The 27,081-nt window shown below is 40.4% G+C and overlaps 1 protein-coding gene across 1 annotated transcript in view; it reads left to right on the forward strand.

Moving 5' to 3' along the window:
* Positions 1 to 27,081, forward strand: part of DNAH3 (dynein axonemal heavy chain 3) — a 190,638-nt gene that overhangs the window by 53,624 nt on the left and 109,933 nt on the right. Inside the window, exons 20-30 of the mRNA XM_023513826.1 lie at positions 7,608 to 7,722; positions 10,871 to 10,987; positions 11,764 to 11,943; positions 13,529 to 13,665; positions 17,338 to 17,539; positions 18,829 to 18,921; positions 20,715 to 20,825; positions 22,738 to 22,852; positions 25,247 to 25,445; positions 26,612 to 26,720; positions 26,955 to 27,068. Of these exons, the coding sequence (XP_023369594.1) occupies positions 7,608 to 7,722; positions 10,871 to 10,987; positions 11,764 to 11,943; positions 13,529 to 13,665; positions 17,338 to 17,539; positions 18,829 to 18,921; positions 20,715 to 20,825; positions 22,738 to 22,852; positions 25,247 to 25,445; positions 26,612 to 26,720; positions 26,955 to 27,068 (1,492 nt within the window). The remainder of the gene's footprint in view (positions 1 to 7,607; positions 7,723 to 10,870; positions 10,988 to 11,763; positions 11,944 to 13,528; positions 13,666 to 17,337; positions 17,540 to 18,828; positions 18,922 to 20,714; positions 20,826 to 22,737; positions 22,853 to 25,246; positions 25,446 to 26,611; positions 26,721 to 26,954; positions 27,069 to 27,081) is intronic.

Consider the following 27,081-nt stretch of genomic DNA (forward strand, 5'->3'; position numbering starts at 1 on the left):
ATGGCAACAGCAAACCAGGAGTGGCCCTCCAAACTCCAGAATTTCATGAAACTGGTCAAATGTCTTTTATTTCTTTTTGCAGTTTTTGGCCAGGGCCAGGTTTGAACCTACCACCTCTAGTATATGGGGCCAGCACCCTACTCCTTGAGCCACAGGTGCTGCCCGGTCAAATGTCTTTTCATTTGCGTTCTCCCCTTCTTCCAAATGTCCCTGAAATTTGTGTGTGTGTGAGAATTTATACTATTTGGATTTCTAGCTTTAGAACCAAAGATTCCCAGGATGCTATTTTGTTTTTCCACACTTGGTTCAGGGCAATGGATAGGAAGATGTTGTATTGCCTTGACTGGAGACCCTTGAGAAGACTGTGGTGTCCAGACCCATTGCAACAGCATCACCTGGGAACTAGTTAGAAATGCATATTCATGGACCCTACCCCAACCTCCTGAATCAAATTCTGGAAGCAGGCCTTGAAATCTGCATTTTAACGAATCCTCTAGGTCAGCACTGTCCAATACAGGAGCCACTGGCCACGCAAGGCTGCTAAGCCCTTGCAGTGCAGCTAATCTGAGTTAGATGTGCTCTAAATACAAAATGCAGGCTAACTTTCAAAGACTTATTAAGAAAAAAAGAATGCATATATCCAGTAAGTTATAATATGATTAATGTTGAAATAATATTTGGATATACTAAGTTGAAATCAATTATTGAAAGGAATTATTTCATGTGGGTTATTTTTTGTTTGTTTGTTTTCATCTTATTCTGTTGCCCGGTCTGAAGTGCAGTGTTATAATTGTAGCTCACTGCAGCCTGGACCTCAAATGATCCTCCCTGCTCAGCCTCCTGAGTAGCTATGACTATAGGCACACATCACCATGCTTAGCTTATTTTTTTTGTTAGTTTCTTTTTTCTTTTTTGCTGAGCCAGAGTCCTGCTATGTTACCCAAGCTGGTCTCAAACTCTCAAACTCCTGGTCTCAAGGGATCCTATTGCCTTGGCCTCCCCAAATGCTGGGATTATGGGCATGAGCCACTGCACCTAGCCTTTTTATTTATTTAAAATAAAAAACAATATAAACTTTAAAATCATATGCATGGCTCATGTTACATATCTAATAGACAGTGCTGCTCTAGGTGATTCTGGTGCATGAGAGTCTGAGAACCCCTCCTCCACACTGCAACCAACCCAGTCTAATCTAAGGCACTTCTCAGCCCCAAGTCTCTCTGCCACCGGAGACTCTGATCTTCCAGGCTCAATGATACTACCATTACTTTTCCTCTTTAAAAGAACAGGCCTAGAGACCTGTACATGTCCACTGGGTTTAAATTATTTTGTTAAAGGTCCTCATTTCCTCTCAATAAAGTATTCCAAGAGACACTAGCTATTGAACACTTATGCTACACCTAGCATTTTATATGCATTAACAGATTCAACCATTACAACAACCTGGTGTTCTAGCTAATATTATTCTCATTTCACAGATGAGGAAATAAAGTGCAGTTTAGAGAGGCTAAGTAACCAGACATTGGTCATAGCTGGTAACTGAAAGGACCAACATTTCACTACTAAAAGAGCCAAGATTTGAACCCAGGCAGTCTAACCATTACCAGGAGGGCCTTAATCTTACCCTTTACTGCCTAAAACGTATACCCTCCTTGGAGATGGAGACTTAGCAAGTAAATATACAGCTACTCTGCCACTTTGCAAGCAAGTGTGCTCAATTGTGACAAATCCAGAAGTGAAGACACCTTGGCCAAGTTGTTCACCTTTGTGTGCCTTGGTCTCCTCATCTGTAAAATGGGAAGTAGCTAGGTGATCAGAGTTATTCTGAGGATTATGAGATAAGGCATGTAACCTAAACTGATTTCATGTCCAGGCACTGAGCCATCACCATGTTGAGATGTAATGTTCCCGGTATCCCACTCAAACCTTGGTTACTGCAGCTTTATCGCAGCCCATAATTAATGAGCTTCTCTAGCACATTTGGGTGAAATCAACTGTCATGCTGATTCCCAAACTGATTAATCCCTCTCCTGTGTGATCATTTGCATTTTAAGTCACACCCTAGGTTAGTTTATAAGTCATGGTACAAGCATTTGGTTTTATTTAGTTACATCAAATAAAATATGTACATGTCTCTAGGCCTGCTCCTTGAAAGAGGAACAGTAATGGTAGTATCATTGGGCAGGGAGGATCAGAAAGTCTGTAGCCTGGACAGTTGGGAACTTGAAACTTGTCGAGTGACTTGGCCATGGCCATACAAGACTTTATGGCCCCTTGTCTCCTACTCAGCTGGGTTGGCACCTGCCTTTAGTAATTATTCCCATCATGGATACTCATTTTGGGCATCTCTCAAAGGCTGCATTTAAGATGATGACCATGCTGCATTTAAGATGATGACCATGCTGCTGAGGTCTTGGCTAGTCACTCTTTGGAGTGCCCAGTCTCCCTATCTTCATGAGGCTAAATAAAGGTTGTTAGCCCTCTCTAGTTGATCCTACTGAGTAAACACACGTAACAGGCTTATTATTCCTTCTGATAAAGAGAGGGGATAAGACACCTCATAGGGAGGAAGAAACACCAGATTAAGAGATAGATTAGGAGGAACTAGTGTCTAGACCCAGTGCCGGTGCTCCCCACCTGTGTGGCTTTGGACACATCATTTGCTTCCTCTGTGCTTCAGTTTCCTGACCTATTAAGTAAAGACCAGATGGTTTCTTCTGCAGTCTAGGATACAGTGAAAGACAAGGCTGCAGCAGAGAGAATCATTCTTCCTTCTCTTTCCTAGAACTTTGCTTCCTAATTCTTTGGCCACACCTGTGTTTTAGGACCCAGATGTCCATGTGGAAACAGGAAGGGGATTTGTCTTTCCCTTCTCTCCTTTTATGTCCCTTTCTACAGAGGGGCTGTAGATAGGTGGACCCAGTATCAGGAAAAAAGAATGTGTTTTTGAAAAGAGGAGGGTTGTGAAATGGAGCAAAAGCCATCACATAAATTATCATAAGTTCAAAATCTGAGTAAGAAATCAGAATGTGTATAAATAAGGAGTAAACATAGATAGAAGAGGTCTTGTTTCAGTGACCTTAAGACAGTGGTTCTCAAATGGGGCCAATTTTCCATCCTCTAGGGGACACTTAGTAACTTCCAGAGACATTTTTGATTGTCCAACTGGCAAAGGGTGGGGGTAGGCTTAGGAAGTCAGTTACTGGCATCTAGGGGGTAGAGACAAGTGATGTGGCTAAACAACTTACAAAGCATAAGGGAGCCCCCATGACGAAGAATTACCCAGCCTATGTTAGTTTGCTAGAACTTGTCAGAGAGAAAAATGCAACAAATTTAGTTATGTCCTACCTCCCTTTTATTTGTGATTCGTGAATCAGAGCAGCCTTCATTCTTCAAAATAGAATGAGGGTCATACTGGGCAATAGCAGAACAGTAGGTTTTGCAAAGTGGGAACCAAGAAACAGAAAAATAGTGAGAAAAATTCCTTTTTTGTTAGGGTTAAAGAAGAGGGAAATGTCCCTACTTGTTGATTCAGGTAGACTGTCATCTCCTGTTTTCAGAAAACATTGACCTGTTTTGGAATCAAAACAGGTCAATGTTTTGATCTGTTTTGGAATCTACTTCCTTAAAGTTTTCATTTGATCATGAACATCTAGTGTGAGTGACGCCATTTTGGTTTGGTCTGGTCTGTTGGGGACTAGTGCAAGAGCTTAGTGTAAAACAATGCCCTCCCATAATTTTTGTTTAACAGGATGCTATTACAAAGTACGAAGACTGGCTTTCATAACAGAAATTTATTTTCTCATAATTCTGGAGGCTTGAAGTTCAAGACCACCCACAAGACCTCATTTTAACTTAATTACCTCTTTACTTTTTTTCATTTTTTTGTTTTTGGATTTTTTTTTATTAAATCATAGCTGTGTACATTAATGCAATTATGGGGTACAATGTGCTGGTTTTATATGCAATTTGAAATACTTTCATCAAACTGGTTAACATAGCCTTCACTGCATTTTCTTAGTTATTGTGTTAAGACATTTATATTCTACACCATACATGTGGTACCACCAATTACCCTCCCTCCACCCATCCTCTCCCCTCCCCCTCCTCTTTTCCCTTCATCTTGGGCTATAGTTGGGCTATAGCTTTCATATGGAAGTGTGGGTGCTTATAAATTGGTTTCATAGTAGGGCTGAGTACATTGGATACTTTTTCTTCCATTCTGGAGATAATTTGCTAAAAAGAATATGTTCTAGCTCCATCCAAGTAAACATAAAAGCGGTAAAGTCTCCATCTTTTTTAAGGCTGCATAATATTCCATGGTGTACATATACCACCATTTATTGATCCATTCATGGGTTGATGGGCACTTGGCCTTCCTCATGACTTAGCAATTATGAATTGGGCTGCAATAAACATTCTGGTGCAAATATCTTTGTTATAAAGTGATTTTTGGATTTATACCTAGTAGAGGAATTGCAGGATCCAATGACAAGTCTATTTTTAGATCCCTAAGTGATCTCCAAACATCTTTCCAAAAGGATATTAGTTTGCATTCTCACCAGCAGTGCAGAAGTGTTCCCTTTTCTCCATATCCACATCAATATCTCTGGTTATGGGATTTTGTGATGTGGGCTAATCTTACTGGAGTTAGATGATATTGCAAAGTGGTTTTGATTTGCATTTCTCTGATGATTAAGGATGATGAGCATTTTTTCATGTGTCTATAGGCCATGCACCTGTCTTCTTCAAGTTTCTGTTCAAGTCCCTTGCCCACACTGAGATGAGATTACTTGTTCTTTTCTTGCTAATATGTTTGAGTTCTCTGTGGATTCTGCTTATTAAACCTTTGTCGGAGACATAATCTGCAAATATTTCCTCCCATTCTGAGGGCTGTCTGCTTGCTTTACATACTGTGTTCTTGGCTGTGCAGAATCTTTTTAGTTTGATCAGATCCCAGTAATGTATATTTGGTGTTGCTTCAATTGTACAGGGGGTCCTCCTCATAAAATATTCTTCCAGGCCAATTTCTTCAAGTGTTTTCCCTGCATTTTCTTCTAGTATCTTTACTATTTCATGTCTTAAGTTTAAATCTTTAATCCAGTGAGAGTCTATCTCTGTTAATGGTGAAAGGTGTGGGTCCCGTTTCAGTCTTCTGAAGGTTGCCCACCAGTTCACCCAGCACCATTTGTTGACTAGGGAGTCTTTTCCCCACTGAATGTTTTTGATTGGCTTATCAAAGATCAAATGACAGTAAGTAGCTGGATTTATCTCTTGGATCTCTATTTTGTTCCATACATCTACCCCTTTGTTTTTGTGCTAGTATTATGCTGTTTTGATCACTATCGATTTATAGTATAGTTTGAGGTCTGGTAGTGTGATTCCTCCTGATTTGTTTTTATTTTTGAGTAATGTCTTGGCTATTTGAAGATTTTTCTGATTCCATATAAAATGAAGTGTTATTTTGAGGTCTTTGTAGCATGACAATCGTGCTTTAATAGGGATTGCATTAAATCTGTAGATTGCTTTGGATAGTATGGACATTTAAACAATGTTGATTCTTCCCAGACATGAGCATGGTATGTTTTTTCATTTGTTAACATCTTCAGCTGTTTCTTTTCTCAGAGTTTCATTATTCTTCTAATAGAGATCTTTCACGTCCTTTGTTAGGTAAACTTCCAAGTATTTCATCTTCTTTGGCACTACTATAAAAAGAATAGAGTCCTTGGTTGTTTTTTCAGCTTAACTATTGTTGATATATATATAAAGGCTACAGATTTATGAGTATTGATTTTGTAACCTGAGACGCTGCTGTGTTCCTTGGTGACTTCTAAGAGTTTTGTAGTTGAATCCCTGAGGTTTTCCAGATATACAATCATATCATCTGTGAAGAGTGAAAGTGTGATCTCCTCTGACCCTATAGGGATAACTTTGATTGCCTTTTCTTGCTTGATTGTGATGGCTAAGACTTCCATTACAATGTTAGAAAGCAGTGGAGACAGTGGGCAACCTTGCCTGGTTCCTGATCTGAGTGGAAATGACTTCAATTTAATTCCATTCAATACGATATTGGCTGTGGATTTGGTGTAGATGGCCTCTATCAGTTTAAGAAATGTCCCTTCTATGCCTATTTTCTTAAGTATTCTGATCATAAAAGGATGCTGGATATTATCAAAAGCTTTTCCTGCATCAATTGAGAGAATCATATCATCTTTGTTTTTTATTTTGTTCATGTGTTGTATTATATTTAAAGATTAACATATATTGAGCCATCCTTGAGACCCTGGGATAAAACCAACTTGGTAATGATGTATAATTTGTTTGATGCATTGCTGGATTCTGTTTGCTAGGATCTTACTGAATATTTTTGCATCTATATTCATTGAAGATCTTGGTCTAAAATTTTCTTTTCAGGGTCTTTTCCTGGTTTGGGGATCAGGGTGATATTTGCTTCATAGAATGTGTTGGGAAGTATTCCTTCTTTTTCTATGTTTTAGGAAAAGTTGAGTAATATAGGTACTAGTTCCTCGTTAAAGGTTTGGTGGAATTCTGATGTGAAGCTGTCTAGTCCTGGAGTCTTCTTTTTTGGGAGATTTTGTATAGTTGATGCTATTTCAGTACTTGATATAGGTCTATTCAACATTTCTAATTCTTTCTGGTTAAGTCTAGGAAGGTGGCGTGCTTCCAAGTATTGGTCAATTTCTTTCAGTTTTTTGTAGTATTCATTATGAATTTTTTTAGTTTCTGAGGTGTCTGTTGTTTCACCTTTGTCATTTCTGATTGATGAAATTAGGGATTTTAATTTTCTATTTCTGGTCAGGCTAGCCAAGGGTTTATTAATTTTGTTAAACTTTTCAAAAAACCAACTTTTTGATTCATTTATCTTTTGAATAATTCTTTTGTTTTCAATTTCATTTAGTTCAGCTCTAATTTTAGTTTTTTCTTTTCTTCTGCTGGGTTTGGAGTTGGAGTGTTCTTCCTTTTCCAGTCTTAAATACCTCTTTAAAGATCTTTTCTCCAATTAGAGTCCCATTCTGAGGTACTGAAGATTAGATCTTCAACATAGGAATTTGAGGGGTTGGAAGAACAATATTCAACCCATAATACAGCCCCAAAAGTCAACAGTGCTGAGGATGAAAAATCCTGTGAAGTATTAGAGGTAGCTGGCAAATGTTAAGAGTAGGATAGTAAATATTTTGCTAAAATTAAAGGCTTTTTTAGACAGAGTCTCATTCTGTTGCCCCAGGCTAGAATGTCATGACATCAAGCTAGCTCACAGCAACCTCAAATTCTTGGTTTTAAGCCATCCTCCTGACTCAAATTCCCAACTCAGTGGGACTACAGATGGCCAACATGACGCCTAGCTAGTTTTTCAATTTTTAGTAGAGACAATGTCTTGTTCTTACTCAGGTTGGTCTTGAACTCTTGAGCTCAAGGCATCCCCTCGCCTTGGCCTCCCAGAGTGCTAAGATTATAGCACTTAGTCACTGCGCCCTGCTGAATCAAGAACTTTTTGAAGTTCTCCTAAGATTGAGCTGAAATTCCTCCTTGAATATGTTTTTCTTCCTCCTCCTGTTACTTTTACTGTTGTCTTGTTCTCTCCGTAGGCTGGAGCCCATTGGTGCAGCTGCCAGTAAGGAATATTCCCTGGAGAAAAACATGGAGAAAATGAAATCAGACTGGGTTAACATGACATTCAGCTTCGTGAAATACAGGGACACTGTGAGTCTCAGTTCAACAGCAGCCCCATCCCCACCCCAAAACAGCCCCATTTGTTACATAGTAGCTTATAGTGGTGATTCATTTGGAATCCCAACTGAACTCACAGAACTAACGTCTTGTTTCCTCCTATCTGCCTGCCTGTGTCACTCATCCTTCCTCACCATTGCAAGAATCATTTTTCAAATCAGAAAGGCCTTTTGATTCAGAGCAAGAAGTTTCCTCAGTGTAAAAAAAAAAAAAAAATCAAACATACATCTCCCAGGGAGGATGCAGGCTGGTGTAACTCTCCAAAGCTCCCCAAGACCCTCAGAAACACTGGGACAAAATATAGCACTTCTCAAATGTTAATATGTGCACAAGTCACCTGGAAAGCTTGTTAAAGTCCAGGTTTTGATTTAACAGGCAGGGTCTAAGGTTCTGCAGTTCTAACAAGTACCCAGATAATATTGACCACATTTGGAATAGCAAGGGTGCTCTTCTTTTTATTGTCACTTGTAGAGAACACATGAATTTGTACAATGCATGCAGAGATGTATAAACCCAAAGCACTTGTTCAGCTATCTCTGGGATCTAGCATGCAGTTGGGATGGAGCATAGGGTAGAGATGGGCGTCACTGTTTTGGGTGAGCTGTCATTCATGGTGACAGTAGGCTGCCACTCACATGCTGCTGACCTTTGGCATTTTAAGCAATGCTTCAATCCCTAACGGCACATGGGATGCTTATAAAAATTCCCATTGACACAACTTGAACTTTACTTTAGAAATGAAAACAGTGTAACCTAAATGTTGATACCCTCATGTTAATTTGAAAAAAAATTTCCACTGATATTTTTTCCTATTTCCTGCATCCCCAGAGTGACTGGGCCTCTGTGTTTATGAGGCACCCCTGTTTTCTCTAACATGCAATGTGGACTGAGAACCAAAGACTCCCAGACCTCCCTCCTCCCTCCAGGCTGCATGTTACTCTCTTGGGGCTTCTTTTTCCCTTTGGCTGCAATAGTCATAATACCTTGATTTCACTTGGATAAGGACTATAGAGATGAAAAGGCATGAGAGTCTTTCTTTACCCATCATGAGGGTTACTCATGGCCAGCATTCTTATGACAAAAGACATATTAATAAGAGAAAAATCATAAAACTTTAATCAAAATCTTATATGACTAGGTAGCTTCAGAAATGGAGATCCAAAGGCCCAAGGAAAACTGTATATTTTTATGCTTAGCTTTGATGGGGGAAGGCTGCTGTATAGGAACGTGATTGGACAAAAGGATATGATCTAATGGTAATAGACTGAGGGGAACACAGCAAGGCCTGGCTGTTCAGATTCTCCTTGGCCTCTCTGTGTAGCTTTCCTTCCTCCCAGGGATGAGGTAAGATCCCTCTGGAGCACGGGTCTTATGACCTACTGTCAGACAAGGTAGGTCAGAGAATTTCTTTGTGGCCAATTCTTACACAGAAATGGGAGGAAAATTAAAGTTATATTTCTAGGTCTTAAGGTTGGCTCTGGGGAAGAGAAATTCTAGTTTCTATGATTGGCCTTGGGGAAGTAAGTGGAACAGGAAAGGCAGATGGGAGAAGGTCAGAAAGATCTCCCTTCTGAAGACTTCCTGTGTCCTTCAGTTCAAAGTACTCAGCACACCAAAGCACCATACTTTGGGACATGATGTACTGAACCCAAACAGACCTACACACATACCAGTAAGAGACCTGGGAGCACAGGGGCTCATTACTGGGCCTTTCTAAGCAAGACCAGGCTGCTATGGGTCCTAGACGCTCAGTTCTGTATGATCTGATTGGATTAGATGCTGCTATAATGCAGGCTGTTGAGCTGACATGAAGAGTTAAGCTACGGAACCTGGGCAGTTAGCTTAGACCTGACTGATATACTGAGTTTTTTGACTGAAATAGCTATTGACAAGGATCAACATAAAATGAGAATCAAGATACTACTTTACACATATCAGTGGCTGCTCCCAGATACTGATAAAAGGTAGATGAGAAAATATATCCTAGGCCCTGTTTAGCCACCCAAATTAGGCTTGACAAGAAGTGGAGACAGTCTTTTTTTTTTTTTGTAGAGACACAGTCTCACTTTATCACCCTCAGTAAAGTGCCATGGCATCACACAGCTCATAGCAACCTCCAACTCCTGGGCCCAGGCGATTCTCTTGCCTCAGCCTCCCGAGTAGCTGGGACTATAGGCACCCACCACAACGCCTGGCTATTTTTTTGTTGCAGTTCGGCCGGGGCCAGGTTTGAACCTTCCCCCCTTGGTATATGGGGCCAGCGCCCTACCCACTGAGCCACAGGTGCCACCCAGCTTGGCAAGAAGTGAAACAGAGCAGGAAAGACCAAACCTGCTGCAGGGGAACAGACCTTTATCACCTGGTTTGCCACAGTGCCCTCGGAGGAAGAGTGCCATCCAGAGGCTGACCTTTAAGGCACACCTTAAACTTTACCTACTAGAGAAATATGATTCAGTAAATGTATAGAACAGAGATCCCCAAACTTTCTTGGTTCACAGAGCCTTTTGTGTCTTAAGTACTTTTTTCATGGTGACTCTAGGCCAAAAGAAATTCCTAATAGCTTTGTTTGTGAAGTAATCAGGTCTGAGCAACTTAATAAAGATCTATGTCCTATCAACTTAGCAGATTTTTTTTTAAAAAAAAATACATATAAATTGAAAGAAAAAACAAGATTTGTATTTTATTTTTGAATAACAACAATTATTTACTCTGAGTTGGCTGCTGTGTCCTGGGACATGTGAGTGCATGGTTTGGGAACTGAGGATCTAGGCCCAACCAGTCAGATTAGCAACTGATCCTCCTTCCTAAAGGAAAGGAGAGACTAGAAAGCAGGTGGACAGAGAAGTAGGAACATAGAGAAGTGGCAGAAGTTTTCCTCCCCCCAACAGATGCTAATTGTGGGTCTGAGATTAAACTGTATTTGATTTCTGCAAAGGAGGTGGACAGTAGGTATCTTTAAGAACAGTTCCAAGGAAGAAAATAGAAATCCCATCCCCAGCAAAGCATAGATTCCTGTCACACTGGAGCGGGGTTCTGAGCTAGGAAGCCCTGAGGAAATAGCATGAAAAATGGAAGGGGCTGTTCTCAGGATTTTGAAAGGATGGGGCTTCTTACTTTGCAGGATACAAGCATCTTGTGTGCAGTTGATGACATTCAACTGCTACTCGATGATCATGTGGTTAAGACCCAGACCATGTGTGGCTCCGCGTTCATCAAGCCAATAGAAGCAGAATGCCGGGTAAGAGGAAATGAGGTTGGATATTTTGTGATGTCCCATTAGTTTTAGGTTCTGCAGAGGAGGGGGGAGGTTATCAAGTTCAGTTAACAAAGAAACTCACTTTCTCCCCATTGGAAAAAAAATAACACAAGACTGAAAGCAATGATCATCCAAATAAGCATATGGCATGCTGAGCCTTTGCAATTCTCTGCCAAAAGAGGAGATTTGAAGGCACCAAATAACACATTTGGAAAGTATTTTATGGGCAATAGTATTCCTGGCTGCAAACCACCTGAGGGTGAAGGTTTGACCTCCTACACTCATTGTTGACAGAAATGGCATAAACTAATAGCACAGTTTCTGGAGCCAGATTGCCTGGGTCCAAATTCTAGTGCAGCCCCTTATTAGTTTTGTGACCTTGGACAAGTTACTTGAACTGTTGTGTCTCCATTTCAGCATCTGTAAAGTGAGACTTGAAATAATATCTGTCTCATAAGGCTGTTGGATTAAATTGGTTTTATATGCAAAAAGCACTCAGATCATCACTTGTCACAAAATAACTCTTATTATTTCACTAGAATGCGAGTTCTATCAGGAGAAGAGCTCTTGTTTGTTTCCTTTATTGCTGTATCCGCACTGCCTGGAACAGTGACCAGAGCGCATGGGGTACTTAATAAGTATTTGGTTAAACAAGTAAATGAAGAAATAAATGAATCCATCATCTATTTGTTTAGTCCATGAGCCTGTGATGAAGAGTGGCAGGTTAATGATTCTGATTTGAAATGCTAAATTCACAGAAATGGGAAGAAAAGCTAGTTCGAGTGCAGGAAAATTTGGATGCCTGGTTGAAGTGCCAAGCCACTTGGCTATACCTGGAACCAATTTTCAGTTCAGTGGACATCATAGCCCAGATGCCAGAAGAGGGCAGGAAATTTGCCATTGTTGATAGTTACTGGAAATCACTCATGTCCCAAGCGGTAAGTTTTTATCCCCTAGCACAGCAGTTCTCAACTTATGGGTCACGACCACTTTGGGGGTCAAATGACCCTTTCACAGGGGTTGCCTAAATACATCATGCATATCAGATATTTACATTAAGATTCATAACAGTAGCAAAATTACAGTTATGAAATAGGAATGAAAATAATTTTATGGTTGGGGGTCACCACAACATAAGGAAGTGTATTAAAGGGTCGCAGCATTAGGAAGGTTGAGAACCACTGTCCTAGTATGTGTTACCAGCAGGAATGTAGGAAGCCATACAAATGTCTCCTCATGGTGCATTGTAATCACATTCCTTGAAACTTGAAAATAAACTCTATCTTTTCCTAATGTCAAAAGCTATTATTATTATTAAAAATGTAAAAACATAGAAAGTATATGTCTTTTGAAATCCCACTTCCCTACCAGTTTGTATTATTTAGCTACCATTTCTAATGAAGTATGAAGTAGAAGACTTTATTTGCTACAGGATAATGCAATAGTTGAGAATCCTTTTAGAATTCCAATAATTATCTACATCCTGTTTCTCAGTTATTTAACAAATGTTTATTCAGTACCTACAATGAACCAGGCATTAGTCTAGGAGTCAGAAAATACTTGAAGATGTAAAGAATATGATTTCTGCCTTCAAAAAATTTACTATCCTGTGAGGAGACAGACTTGGATAAATAAGAGCTGTAATAGAAGAATATAGGCCAGGTGCAGTGGCTCACTCCTGTAATCCCAGCACTCTGGAAGGCTGAGGCTGATGGATTGCTTGAGCTCAGGAGTTTAAGACCAGTCTAAGCAAAAGCAAGACCACCATTTCTAAAAATAGCCAGGTGTTGGAGGGGGCCCGTAGTCCCAGCTACTTAGGAGGCTGAGGCCAGAGAATTACTTGAACCCAAGAATTTGAGGCACTCTGGCCTGAGGAACAGATTGAGACTCTAGCTCAATAAATAAATAAATACTTAGGAGCTCAAGACCAGCCTGAGCAAGAGCAAGAGCTCATCTATACTAAAAAATAGAAAACATACCCAGGCATTATGGCAGGCACCTCTAGTCCCAGAGACTTGGGAGGCTGAGGCAAGAGGATCACTTGAGCCCAAGAGTTTGAGGTCACTGTGAGCTATGATGCCATTGCACTCTACTGAAGGTGACAAAGTGAGATTCTGTCTCCAAAAAAAAAAAAAAGAAAAGAAAAGAAACATATACAAACAGTATATAGAATATAGAAGAGTGATTTAATAGCCTGGGGTGTCTAGGAAAGCCTCCAAAGCAAGTGACATTGGAACAAAGCCTTGAAGGATGAGAAGTCAGTCAGAATGTCATGGTCTGAACTCTAAACTCTCAAGAGTTAGAATATAATTGGCTTAGTGATTTCAGCTGCCCCAACTCCCACCCAATCAGCTATGGCCAGAGGAAACAAGGTCGTGTTACATGAGAACTCACTCTTGTGGAATTAGGAAGGGGACTAGAATACAGCAGCTAGGTTGAAAGCACTGTTAGCTGATGGGTTGGTCACACATTCATTACAATGACTAATCCCAGCACTTGAAATTCCCACAATGATGAACCTAGGTGAAAGATAGCAGGGTTCTGATGGCAGCAGACCAGCCACGGATGACTGAGAAACTTCAAGAAGCCAATCTTCTGTTGGAGGACATCCAGAAGGGTCTGAATGATTACCTGGAGAAGAAGAGACTATTTTTCCCCAGGTATCTAGTATTGTTCTATTATTTGGAATTACCCTTTTGACCCACATGTAGGAGGAATTACATTTTGCACAGTGAGAGTTGGCTTTGAACAATCTATTGCATATTCTTTTTGGTTCTCCATTCCCCAAGAGATAGCTTTCAGGAATGAAACATGTCTTCATGGTCATTATTTGGCATGAGGTTGAGTGGACATCACTGGGGATCAAATCCACACTTAGTCCAACCAGTATTGTTGTTTTCTTCAGTTAAAGGCATACAGTCATCACAATTGTGAGCCCTGCCTTTAGAATTAAACAGAACATCTTTGGAGTCTCAACTTTTCCATGTATTAGTCTTGAGACCTCTCACAAACCTATCCAAGCTTCAGGTTATACACTGTAACACTGAGATAAAATAATGAACCTTCACCCACTTGATATATTTGTTGTACAGATCAGTGAGCTCATGTTGCAAAACGCTTAGCACCTAGATCTTGTTTTTCAAACATTTTTCATCTCACAGCACACTTGAACCTACAGTTAAACTTCGGCATCACATTTAAATTATTTTGATCAAAAAAAGGAGTAAAAAGAAGATACTTACTGTGCTTTGAACTTCTTTTGGAAATAATTTAATTAGTGATCTTTAAATATTTTCATGGCCCACCTAAAATCCTCTCGCAGCACATTAGTGTACACTGTGGAAAATGGCTGACCTAGACTATGTGATCAAGAATTGTTAGCTATATTTTTGCCATCAAATTTGTAGTTTCTAATAGGTATGTTTATAAATGTTGGACTCTTTATTCCCCATAAGAACCAATGTCCCTCTATGTACAAGTCAAGATAATTTTAGAGGGCTAGTTCCAAAAAGGAAGGTCCTGTCTCCTGATAATCAATCCATGTATAGTTTACCACAAATGGTCACTCCATGTCTTCTAACTCCAGTTAGGATGTTTGTTCCTGATTTATATTTAAGAAAAGTAAATTTGGCTCGGTGCCTGTGGCTCAAGTGGCTAAGGCGCCAGCCACATACACCTAAGGTGGCAGGTTCGAATCCAGCCCAGTCCCACCAAACAACAATGACGGCTGCAACCAAAAAATAGCCAGGCATTGTGGTGGACACCTGTGGTCCCAGCTACTTGGGAGGCTGAGGCAGGAGACTCGCTTGAGCCCAGGAGTTGTAGGTTGCTGTGAGGTATGATGCCACAGTACTCTACCCAGGGGGACAGCTTGAGGCTCTGCCTCAAAAAAAAAAAAAAAAGTAAATTTTAGTTTTCTCTTATATGGAGACAAAGTTGGTTCCTGCTGTCCAAAAAAAAAAAAAAAAAAAAAAAAAACAAGTAATTTGTTTGGAATCCAGAAATATCTTTGGTGTCTACTCAGTGTAGCATTATCCAATAGAACTTTCTGTAATATAGTAATATTCTCTATCTCTGCTATCCAATGCAGCAGCCATTAGCCACAGGTGGCCCATGAGCACTTGAAATATGACCAGTGTGAGAAAGCCAAATTTTTAATTTATTTAATATTTAAAAAAATATAAATAGCCACTGTGTTGGCTAACTCACGCATAGCACAAATATTGGAAGGAACCATAATTTAGAAGGGCAAAATTTGGGAAGACATTAAACTTGCTAAACCTCTGAGGTTTGGGCTTCTAGTTCTATACCAACTACCGTTATTCCTAATAAAAATATGAATAATAGCTAACACTGATATAGCACTTACCTTATTCCAGGACCCCACTGTAAGTACTTTAAACTTATTAACTTATTTGATCCTCACAATAATCCTAGGAGATTGAGAGCCTTATTATTGTTCCCATATTATAAATAAAAAATAGTAATTTGCCCAATGACACAGGGCTGGTAGATAGCCAAGCTAGAATTCAAACCCAGAAAGTCTAGATAAGCTACTCAATCTTCTAACCTCTCTTAGCCACATTTTCTCCTAAGATAAAGACACACACAGCCCTCAATATTTCTTTATACATTTTTATAAAATAAAATTAAGCACTCAGCAAACACTCTGAAAATGTTGCTAGTTGCATAATTTAACTTTGTCTCAAAAATACAGAGCATTAAGTAATGATTTTAATTTTAATTTATACAAATGTATTATTGTTACTCTTATGGTCATTGAGTCTTATTCATTATCACACTTGATGGAGATAGAGGTGATGTAAATCTATAGAGATCACTCATTTGAATTTTGCCTGAATTTTGACATCTTCATTAGATATTGGTCAGTCAGTCAACCAACAAATAATTATTGAGCTCTTCTCATTTGCTCAACATTGCAGATACAGTGTCTTATTTGCTTGGCTATATAACAAACCACCCCAAATCTTAGTACAACACTGTAGCTCACAATTCCATGAGTTGACAGATGGGGCTAGGCTCAACTGGGTGGTTCTTCTGGCTCACTGCAGTACGATGGCAGTTGATGGATCTGGTAGTTGACTTCCTATTAGCTGGAGCAACAGGTAGTTGGACCATATGTCTTTCATTCTCTAGAAGGTTAACCTGGGTTATTCACACACTGGTGGTCACAGGGTTCTCAAGAGCAGCAAGAGTAGAAGCCTAAAGACCTCTTGAAGTCTAGGCTTGGAACTTGTACAAACTGAAGTTCACTATATTCTATTGGTCAAAGCAAGACACAGAACCAGTTCAGGTTCAAGAGATGTGAAAATAGATTCTACCATTTGATGAGAAAAGCTATAAATTTTGTGGCCATTTTCATAACCTACCATAGACAGTGAAGACCACAATCGTGTGGTCCCTCCATTATAGAGCTTCCAGCCTGATGGTCATAGTAGAAATTTGTACATCAAACATTTTCTGAAGTTTGGTTGTTGCTGCTTTTGGGGCCTGAGCAAGAGATGAAGTTGTCTTATTATATTTGGTTTAGAAGGTGGTAGAGTCCTCTGTTAACAGGCTCATTATTACTATTCACTTTCTTGTATCATACCTGTAATATTTTCTAAAATACCTAGAGAAAAGGAAAGACAAGGAAGTCTTTCCTCTCTCTTCCTGATAAGTGGTTCTCAACACTGACTGAACATTAGAATCCTCACAATTTTTAAAAATACAAATTTGCCCAGACCCACCCCCAGATCAATTCTATTAGAATCTCTAGGCAATGGAAATTTTTATAAGTTATCCAGGTGATTACAAAGTACAGCCAAAGTTAAGGACCACTGTTCTTTCAACTGGTAGCACCCACTCCCCAAAACATATTAAACTCATACATCAGCCATCATTCTTTCTGTTGTTCTCAGAGTCAAAATCATCTTCAAGCCAGGCAGCGCCTGTAACTCAAAGGAGTAGGGCACCGGTCCCATATACTGGAGGTGGCAGATTCAAACCCGGCCCTAACCAAAAACTGCAAAAAAAAAAAATCATCTTCAAGCCAGATACAGTAGTACATGCCTGTAGTTCCAGCTACTTTGCAAGCTGAGACAGGAGGATCATTTGAGCCCCAAAAGATCCAGGCTAGGCAACATAGTGTGATACTATCTCTTTAAGAAAACTCTCCACCTTCTATGTCCCAGATAATATATTATAAAGGACAGTGGGCCTCAGAAAAGACCCTAGGGCATAGCTTGTATTAACCTAGATATGAACTACCTATTGGAGAGAAAAGTTCTCAGAAGAGATTCCAGTTATTATCTTCCTTTGCTTTGAAATAGGTTCTTCTTCCTATCAAATGATGAGCTGCTGGAGATATTATCTGAGACAAAGGACCCCCTTCGAGTGCAGCCACACTTGAAGAAATGTTTTGAAGGAATTGCCAAGCTGGAGTTTACAGACAATTTGGAAATTGTGGGCATGATCAGCTCAGAAAAAGAAACAGTTCCATTTATTCAGAAAATCTACCCAGCTCATGCCAAAGTAACTCCTTCTACCCATCTTTGGTTCTTTTCTCACTAACACAGCAAACCAGAAAGAGGCAGAAAACATATTGGTAGAGCTTTAGGACTCTAGTTTCAGACTGCCCAGATTTGAAGAAACATTTGGGTTCTTAACTTAACAACTAGTAGGTAGGAAAGTTAATCTTTCTGAGTCTCAGTTTACCCATCTCCAAGAGGTGTATTACACTGAAATCTACATGACATGCTAAATTTGTGGAAGGATTTTAAACAAACTTGATGTGAAGGCAGTAGTAAAAATCATATCTAAACAACTGATTTGATTCTGTTTAGATCTCAATATGCAGACCCCAGCTGATTCTGTCAGACAAACAGCTTCCCAGGGCACTTAACTAAGATTTTCATACATATGTCCTTATATACTGAGTAAAATGTAAATTACTGAGCATGACACACCCTCAGGTGGAAATTGACAAGGACCCTTGGCCTCCTATTGTTGACTGTTTTTTACACCCATGCATATAAATAGCAACCATCACATTTCCAACTCAAACACTAGCTAGCTTACAAGCACCTAACATCAACAACTATATTTACCTGAAATTCTGAAAGTGAATAATTTGCTGCATATTTGAATTGGCTGTGGAGGGTTAATCAAAATCCAAATGGCTAGACTGCATCCACACCAATTAAAACAGAAAGTCTGGGGGCAAGAATCAAACATTCATATTTTTTAAAGATCCCCACAGCAGAGTTTGGGAACCATTGGACTAAGGCATGAATCACAATTGTTCGTTAACAAGGAGCAATTTATTGTATTAACTGAACTATGGATGTTTAATTTTGCCTCCTGAGAAGCTGTCTGTTTCAGAAAATGACATGAAAGAAATGTACTTTTAAAATTCCCTATTACTGGCCAGGCTTAGTGGTTCTCTCCCATAATCCCAGCACTCTGGGAGGCCAAGACAGGCCTGAGCAAGAACGATACCCCATCTCTACTAAAAATAGAAAAAATTAGCCAGGCATTATGGCAGGCACCTGTAATCCCAGCTACTCAGGAGGCTAAAGCAAGAGGATTGCTTGAGCCCAGGAGTTTGAGGCTGCTGTGAGCTAGGCTGATGCCTTGGCACTCTGACTCAAAAAAAAAAAGAAAAATTTATTACTTCTTTGAAGAGGTATCAAACCAAAAAGCTTTTGGCCTCCCTCCAGCCCTGTTCAGAGAGAAAACTGGTTCTGCCCATAGTTCCCCTCTCTGGGCTTGAGTTGACTACTACAGCTCTGGCTATGGTTCTGTCTGTCCTTATCCCATAGGGCATGGTGGAAAAGTGGCTGCAACAGGTGGAGCAGATGATGCTTGCCAGTCTGAGGGACGTCATTGGACTTGGGATTGAAGCATATGTTCAGGTAAACATGAATCGGATACACATGCCAGGGTACTGCTATAGCAAAGGGAACTTCAGAGAGAAAGTTAAATCCATCCAATTAGCCCCTCCACCTCTCTACCAAATCCCACCCCTCTGTGGCTGTCTTTTCTTTACCCATAAATCCTGGGGCAGTGAACATATTTTTGGTGAAACATTTACAGTGATTAGCAGATGATCTAAGAGAAGAGGGTTAGCCTCCGTTCTCCTTTCTGTCTAATGGATTGACAGTGTTAGGTCTATTTAGAGGCCCTTACAGTTGAACATTCATTTATATCACAGATGCCTCAAGGGCCAAACTCACTAAGCTCATTAAGTTTTAGGGGAACAAGTATGACATAAGGCCTTAAAATAAAATAATCTATTCCAATAAACCGTTAGCCTCTAACAAGAATCACACTGGCTAGCTTTCTACTTCATGTGCCCTTTCTTACTTTCAGGCCCCTGTTCCCATTCCCAGACCCTTTCCATAGAACAAAACAATATTCAGTTAACACCTTCACACTGATCCTGAGTGTGGTGGACTGACCTGTGTCCTGCTGTCCCTTGCAGTGATATTTGCATTGTAAGATGAAAGAACAAGCCTTTTTTCTATGACATGTTCTAAATTAAAAAATTGAAGAAAAGCAGCTACCAGTAGCAAATTAGGTCATGCAATTGAATCTATAACAAGAGTCGACAAACTTTTTCTATAAAGGACCAGATAGCAAATGCTTTTAGCTCTGCTGGCCACACTCCCATCACAACTATCTTTTTAAAAATAAATTTTATGTGTATGTTTAAGATATGCAACACGTGGCTCAGCACCCATAGCATAGTGGTTGTGGCGCCATCCACATACACCGAGGCTGGCAGGTTTGAACTCAGCCTGGGCCTGCTAAAACAACGACAACCGCAACAACATAAAAATAGCTGGGTGTTGTGTTGGGTGCCTGTAGTCCCAGCTAATTGGGAGGCTGAGGCAAGAGAATCGCTTAAGCCCAAGAGTTGGAGGTTGCTGTGAGCTGTGACACCGCAGCACTCTACCCAGGGTGACATAGTGAGACTTTGTCTCAAGGAAAAAAAAAAAAGATATGCAGCACAGTTATACAGAAGAATGGTTACTATAGCTTTGCCCTTAAAGTGCAAAAGCAGCATGGACCATATATAAATGTTGGGCATGGCTGTATTTATTCACCAAACAATCTATGTATTTATTTACATAGTTTTCCTGTTCCTGACCTGTAATATAAGAAAAAAAGGGCAGAGAGTGTTGGCTTAGGAAACTGTGGCCAGCTCTGCAATACTAAAGAGCCATTTAAAACAGTAGTTATGCCGGGAATAGTAACTCATGCCTATAATCCTAGCACTTAAGGAGGCCAAGGCAGGAGCATCTCCTGAGTCCAGGAGTTTGAGGTTATATCACACCACTGTCCTCTAGCTGAGTAACACAGCAAGATGCCATTTCTAAAAAAATAAAAAATAAAATAAAATAAAAACAGTATGTATGAGCACTCTCTGAACACCACCTTGATTATAACTATGTCAAAAATTGCTAGCTAGGAGCATGAAAAAAATGCCAAAAGTTGATGAGATTATTGGGAATTTTTTTCTGTTTCATAAAATTCAGAGAGAAATAAATTGGTAATTCCAGAGATGTCAAGCTCTATAGCCATCTAGGATGGAGGAGGATTTTATTTTTGTTGTGGGAGCAAGATGGTGGGGCCTGTTGTTAAAAAATCAATTTAAGTCAACATGATGAACTGATACTACAACAAGTCCCCTGCACTTTCTTAGGTCCCTCGTAATCAGTGGGTCTTGCAGTGGCCTGGCCAAGTGGTCATCTGTGTCTCCTCCATCTATTGGACCAGGGAAGTGTCTGAAGCCCTAGTGGAAAATACTCTACCCGTAAGTGAGCCTGCTGCAAAACTTGCAGAGAAGATAAGAATATCAATTAGGATTTGAATGACAAAATTAGAGCAGCCATTTAAAAAAATATAGTTGGAGCCCACAGTGTCAGAGAAATCAGGGTTCTTATGAGGACAGTGGGATGAAGAATTTGAAATTGAGGCTATCTTGGAGTTCTATAGTGCAAGACCTCTCAAACTCTTTCCTAGATAGAAATTCTGGGGTACAGGACAGCAAGTCTTATTATGCTTGGCTTCCATGAGTCGACCTGGCAGAATTTCTACCAACAGAGATGCTTTGTGGTCTTCATAGGCCGAGGAGCCATCATTTTTCTTTCTCCCTCTACTACTGACCCCTGCTCACTACCCCTAGTCCCAAATGAACCTGCCCCCAGCCTTTCCTTCAGCTTTCTCTTGAGACCAACCATGCTCAAGTGCCTGACTATCCTCAGATCCAAATACACATATTTCTAGTGAGTTGACACCAATACTTTAAGAGTATAGGACCTGGGTGCACCTGAGCTCAAATCCTGACACATCCACTTGTTAGCATGTGACCAGGAGCAACTTACCCTGAGTCTCAGTCTCCTTGTCTATAAAATGCAAAGAATTGTCATACCCCATCATTGTATTGTGGGAGGGTCAAACAAGGTGCCTGTAAGTTATGAGGCTTAAACCCTATAGGAAGAGGCCACCTCTGTTCTACCCACTGTTCCATCTCCAGGGGTTATCACAGGGCTGAATACAGGGTAGGTGCTTAATAAATGTTTGCTTAATGAATGAGTGATGATTCTGTTCCCTACCTTTCTACCATGGTATAATTTCCCACAATTATCTCATCAGACCCCCTGTTATTCCCCCATAGAGGATTGTCTATGAACCAAAATATATTTTAATTTACTGTATTTTGCTTTATACCTTAAAATTTAAACTTTAATATTTGACCAAGTTTCATGTTTATACAGACTCCATGTTGATAATTTCTAATAGGTGTATTGCACCATACACTTGTGGACTGCATTCACATGTGTATCATTTCAGACTTCAGAAACTCTAAAAACTTTCAGCATTTGTGACTACATCTCTGTACCCATTTTTCTACCCATAGATAGAAAGAATGTGTCCCATCACACACCAAGCCCTGGAGCGCATGCATGTTGGTTGAATGATGTGCCTCAATATCCCACAGGAAGAAGCTGTTGGTATAGGATAATCATCCATCCATTTATCATTCACTTAACAAATATTGATTTGGCATCTGCCCTGTGCTGGGGCTGATACTAGGTAAAGGGAATTAGAGGTGAATGAGACAAACATAGCTCCTATTCTCCAGTATTTGTAGTTTAGCAGGGACATACAAAGGCTTTTCTGGTCCAGGATCCGATCCAGAACTACATGTTGCATTTTGGTTTTTTATCTCCTCTGTGTTATTGAATCCAAAAAAGCTTCAGATATTTTTCATTATTAATTCTGATTCACTGTATACTTTATATACGATAAAATTCACCCTTTGCAGCATACAGTTTTGAATTTTGACATGTGCATGTATTCATGTAAGCATCATCGCAATGAAGATCTAGAACAGGTCCATAGCACCTAAAAAAAATCACCTCATACCCTTTGTAGTCAACCCCTATTGCTACTCCAAGCCTCTGGTAACTACCAAACTGTTTTCCACTCCTTTTCCATAATATCATAAAAATAAAATCTTACAGTACATAACCTTCCAAATCTGGCCTCTTTCAGTTATTGGAATGCGTTTGGAATGCATCCAAGGGAAAGGCAGGCTTCAGGGATAACACCCAGGAGTCTGGCTTGAGCCATCCAGTGGTCTATGGTGCCATTCTCTGAGAATGGAGATCACCAGAGGGGACTCCAGCTTAGTCAGTTGTCCCCTCCTCTGCCCCTACCAGGATTTCCTGAAAAAGAGCAATGATCAGATTGCAGAGATTGTCCAGCTGGTGCGAGGGAAGCTGAGCAGTGGAGCCCGACTCACTCTGGGGGCCCTCACGGTCATCGACGTCCATGGTAAGCAAGGAGACTTCCCCTGGCATTACTGGCTGTCCAGGAATAGCATCCAGGCTTGCTTGTCTCAGTTCTCCTGAATGGAATGATTCAGAGTTTCCTTCCCCAGTAGGGAGAGGCTTCTCCAACTGAGATTAAGGAGGTGGAGGGAGGAGAGAAGCCAGCGCCAAAAGGCTCTGTGCATCTCTTGTTTCCCTTCCCATCTTCAACCTTATTTCCAGGAACCCTCCAAGCAGGGCTCTTACTGAAATGATGATGGGCAAAGTCATTTCTGAGCTTCAACAATCTCAAATCATTTCCTTAGCTAATGAAAGTTAATATTTTGAATACTCTTTGGGTGCCAAGCTTTGTGCTGAGTGATTGGCATTTTCATTTTCATAAACATAAGGCTTAAGGGGAGTAAATAACTTGCAGAGGGGCACATAGCTAGTAAGCAGCAGAAACTCCTATGTCTGTTTCCAAGCCCAAGGGACTGCAAATGGGCAGTGATGCAGGGAAGGGTGGTGAGAGATAATGCTTTCCAGCTCTTTCTTTTAAAAAAGAAGAAGAAGAAGAAGAGAAAGAAGAATTGAATTCTTTATATAAAACAAAACACCCCCACATCCTCACCCCATCATCACCAAGGAAACTAGGGCCGGACCAGACTGGTTGCCTGGGAACAGAGTTTCTTGTTCACATACCCTGCTTCCTACTGGCATTTCATGGCATCTTATTCCTCTCAAGGTTGATGCTCATTTCAATCAATTTCATTTAGGTAGACTAGCATTAAATCAAGGAGAAGGAAAAATGTGTTCTTCATGTGACCACATAGCCAGCTTGTAGGAATAATAACAGGTGTGTGGTTACTGCCCAGAGTGATTGGATTCATAAACACAAAACAGTGTGCACACACGTGCAGGTGCACACACACCACACAGCAAAGGCATCCTGAATTCAATGCCTAGAAATTCACTTTCTTCTCAGACCTCTCATACAGACTCCCCTTACTCTTCCTACTATCTTATATGCTCCCCAAAGAACCTACAGGAAAACTGAATTCCGTGGGGAGGAGGAAAGAACTGTAGGTATAATCTTCTTCAAGGAATCTTCTCTGCAGGGTTTTGTGTTTGCTGTAAGAAAGAAGGCTTATCTCACAAAGAGGCAGGAGCCCTATAGAAGAATTCCTTTGCTGAGTTAGGTTTCTGAGATCCTAAATTTCAAGACTACTATACAAGCTCTGAGGTCTCAATAGCTCTCTCCTCCTGTGAACTACTAAAAAAAAAAATTAATGATTCTCCTAAGCCCATATCCACTCTTGAACCTCAGTGAAAGAAAATTGAATAGGCTTACAATCCCATGAGAGAAAGGAGAGAAATATATCTCCCAACCAGTTTTCAGACCCACAGATGGAAAGAATACATCTAGCTATGGATTCATGTGCCCCCTTCCCCTGCTAACTATGCCAGACTACACTGATTGCATTCTCTTACGATATACTAGAGGTTTGTAACAGAGCCAAAAGTGGTATATTGGGCATATTTACAGCATTTGGGGCCACTATGTATTACAAAGCTCCCTGGGTCACTCCCCCAAGAGTTTGGGAATGATAGTAGTTGCTAATACTTACGTAATGTTTTCATATGACAGGCATGCTTCTATCTCTGTCTCTAAAGTATATAAACATAGATACATCCATATACATTCATTTAATCCTAATAATAACATAGAACCTATAATGTAGGTACTATGTTAGCCCCATTTAACAGGTTATCCAACTGAGGAACAGAAATTGAGGAATTTTTCCTGAAGTAACATAGCTGGTTCATGGTGAAACCAGAATTTGAACCCAGGCAGTCTGATTTCAGAGTATGCACATTTCATGCTCTACTGTCTGAGAGATTATAATGCAGCAGATTCTCTATATGGATCCTTGGTAGATAGTAAATACCAGCTTCTGACAGGCATTGCTGTCTGCTGCTTGAGGGTGGACAGGAAGGTAGTAGAACCTAAAATTCTTTGGAGAGTGAAGGGCCTCAATAACATCCTGTTCTGGAGGCAGGTGCAGTGGCTCACACACCTGTAATCCTACCACTTTTGGATGCTAAGATAGGAGGATCACTTGAGGACAGGTGTTCAAGACCAGCCCGGACAACAGTGAGACCCTATCTCTACAAAACAAAATCTTCTTCTATGTAAGGTGTGGTGGCTTTTGCAGTTACTCAGGAGACTTAGGCAGGAGGAATTTGAGGTTGCTGTGAGCTATGATGACCCCTCTGCACTCTAGCCTGGGCAACAGAGTGAGACTCTTGTCTCAAAAATAATAAATAAATAAGTAAATGGCCTCTTCTGAGAAGTCTATGGAAACAGAAGAGTTCTGATGGTTCTGCATGTGTGTTTCTGGTATCTGTGTCCCAACAGCCCGTGATGTGGTGGTCAAGTTATCTGAGGACAGGGTTTCTGACCTGAATGATTTCCAGTGGATCTCACAACTCCGCTACTACTGGGAGGAAAATAATGTGCACGTGCACATGATAACTACCGAAGCTTTGTATGGCTACGAGTACCTGGGCAACTCCCCCCGGCTGGTGATAACACCCCTCACTGACCGCTGCTACAGGTAAACTCTTGGGGCTCCCAGACCTGAGAGGTGGATAGAGAACTCCAGAGGGACAAGACTCTATGGAGGAAAGTGTGGACAATCTTGGGTTGGTTACCTTTATTCTCTACATTTCAGATTCTCAGATTTTAAAATTTTTCCCTTAGAACTCACTAGAAGTCCTAGTGAGAATTAATCCATTTGAACCAACAAAGAGATATTGGTGCCTACCTGTGAACATGGCACAGGACTTAAGTAGAGAGCTCTCCAATGGCAGGAATCAGGACAGTGCCTGGAAATCCCATGGCCAAGTGGTCAGACGAGGGTTGGAGCCAGTGACCCCTACTAAGCCCTGCTGATCAGCTGCATAAAGAGATGCAGTCATCCTGTGCCTTGCCACTTTTTGTGGAATTCATAACATTAGAAATGTGGAATTTGTGAACTTGTCAATCTTGTAAATATTTAGATTTTCATTGTTTTTGTATTTCTCGTAGAAGTGCATTTTTTTATTTGTAGAAATAACACTTGAGAGTATTTTCTTCTTTCAAAATCCTCCATTGTTTTTCTATGTTCTGTGAATTTTCCTCTCCATTCATTCATTATTACACTCATTAATCATCAACCATTTCTTGAATTTTCCCATATACCATGCATAACCTCAAGGAACCCTAAGTCTTCAGGGTAGGAGACGTACTTAAATAATCATAAGACAGCATGTTAACTGAAATTATAGAGATTCCATATCATTCGTTTCTAAGATTTATCTTGCACTTGTTACATGCCAGGTGCTGTATTGGCTTGCAGAAGATATGAAATGGAATCAAATACGGTTCCTGACCTCAAGAGTTCATAATCTAGTGGGAGAAATATGTTTATTTTCATTGCTCCATTAGCACTAGGGATCTTTGGAATATGGAGTTTATTGAGTATTTTTCACTTTTTTTGAGTCAGGTATTTATTTATTTGTTCAAACAAATGCTTATGTGTGCTGCCCATATGCCATACACTATGTCAGGCTTTGAGGTTACAACACTGAGTAAAATAGAATTTTCTACAATGATGATGTATTGGTCATATACTCGAGGTGAAATTTTAGACTATTTGCATGAGTCAAAATAAACAAGAAGCTAGTTTTTCTCCTGTGTCTTAGGATTCAAGGCACTGAGGTCCTGTTTTCTACTGCTTAGGACACTAATGGGAGCTTTGAAACTGAACCTTGGGGGAGCTCCAGAGGGTCCAGCTGGGACAGGCAAGACAGAAACCACCAAAGATTTGGCCAAAGCTTTGGCTAAGCAGGTAGGTTGGTAGGTAGGAAATACCGTTTATTCCCACCTTCTCTTCCTGGCCTTCTCTGGTCCCCTGTCTAGGGAAGGGAGCATGAAATTTAAGATGGTTTAGTGAAACAGGCAGACTGGGCCCCAGCTCCTCCTAAAGAACAAGAGAAGAGCCTCACCCCTGTTTAATGGTGCAGGGTAAGTCAGATGTGATGGAATCCATTCTGAATGGTGATGGTATCCTCCCTCTTTCTAGTGTGTGGTCTTCAACTGCTCAGATGGTTTGGATTACAAAGCCATGGGGAAGTTCTTCAAGGGGTTGGCCCAGGCAGGAGCATGGGCCTGCTTTGATGAGTTCAACAGAATTGAGGTAACTCTTCTTC

This window comes from Otolemur garnettii, unplaced genomic scaffold (genome assembly GCF_000181295.1).
Source record: "Otolemur garnettii isolate 467f Iridium unplaced genomic scaffold, OtoGar3 scaffold00044, whole genome shotgun sequence".
Taxonomy (NCBI): Eukaryota; Metazoa; Chordata; class Mammalia; order Primates; family Galagidae; genus Otolemur; species Otolemur garnettii.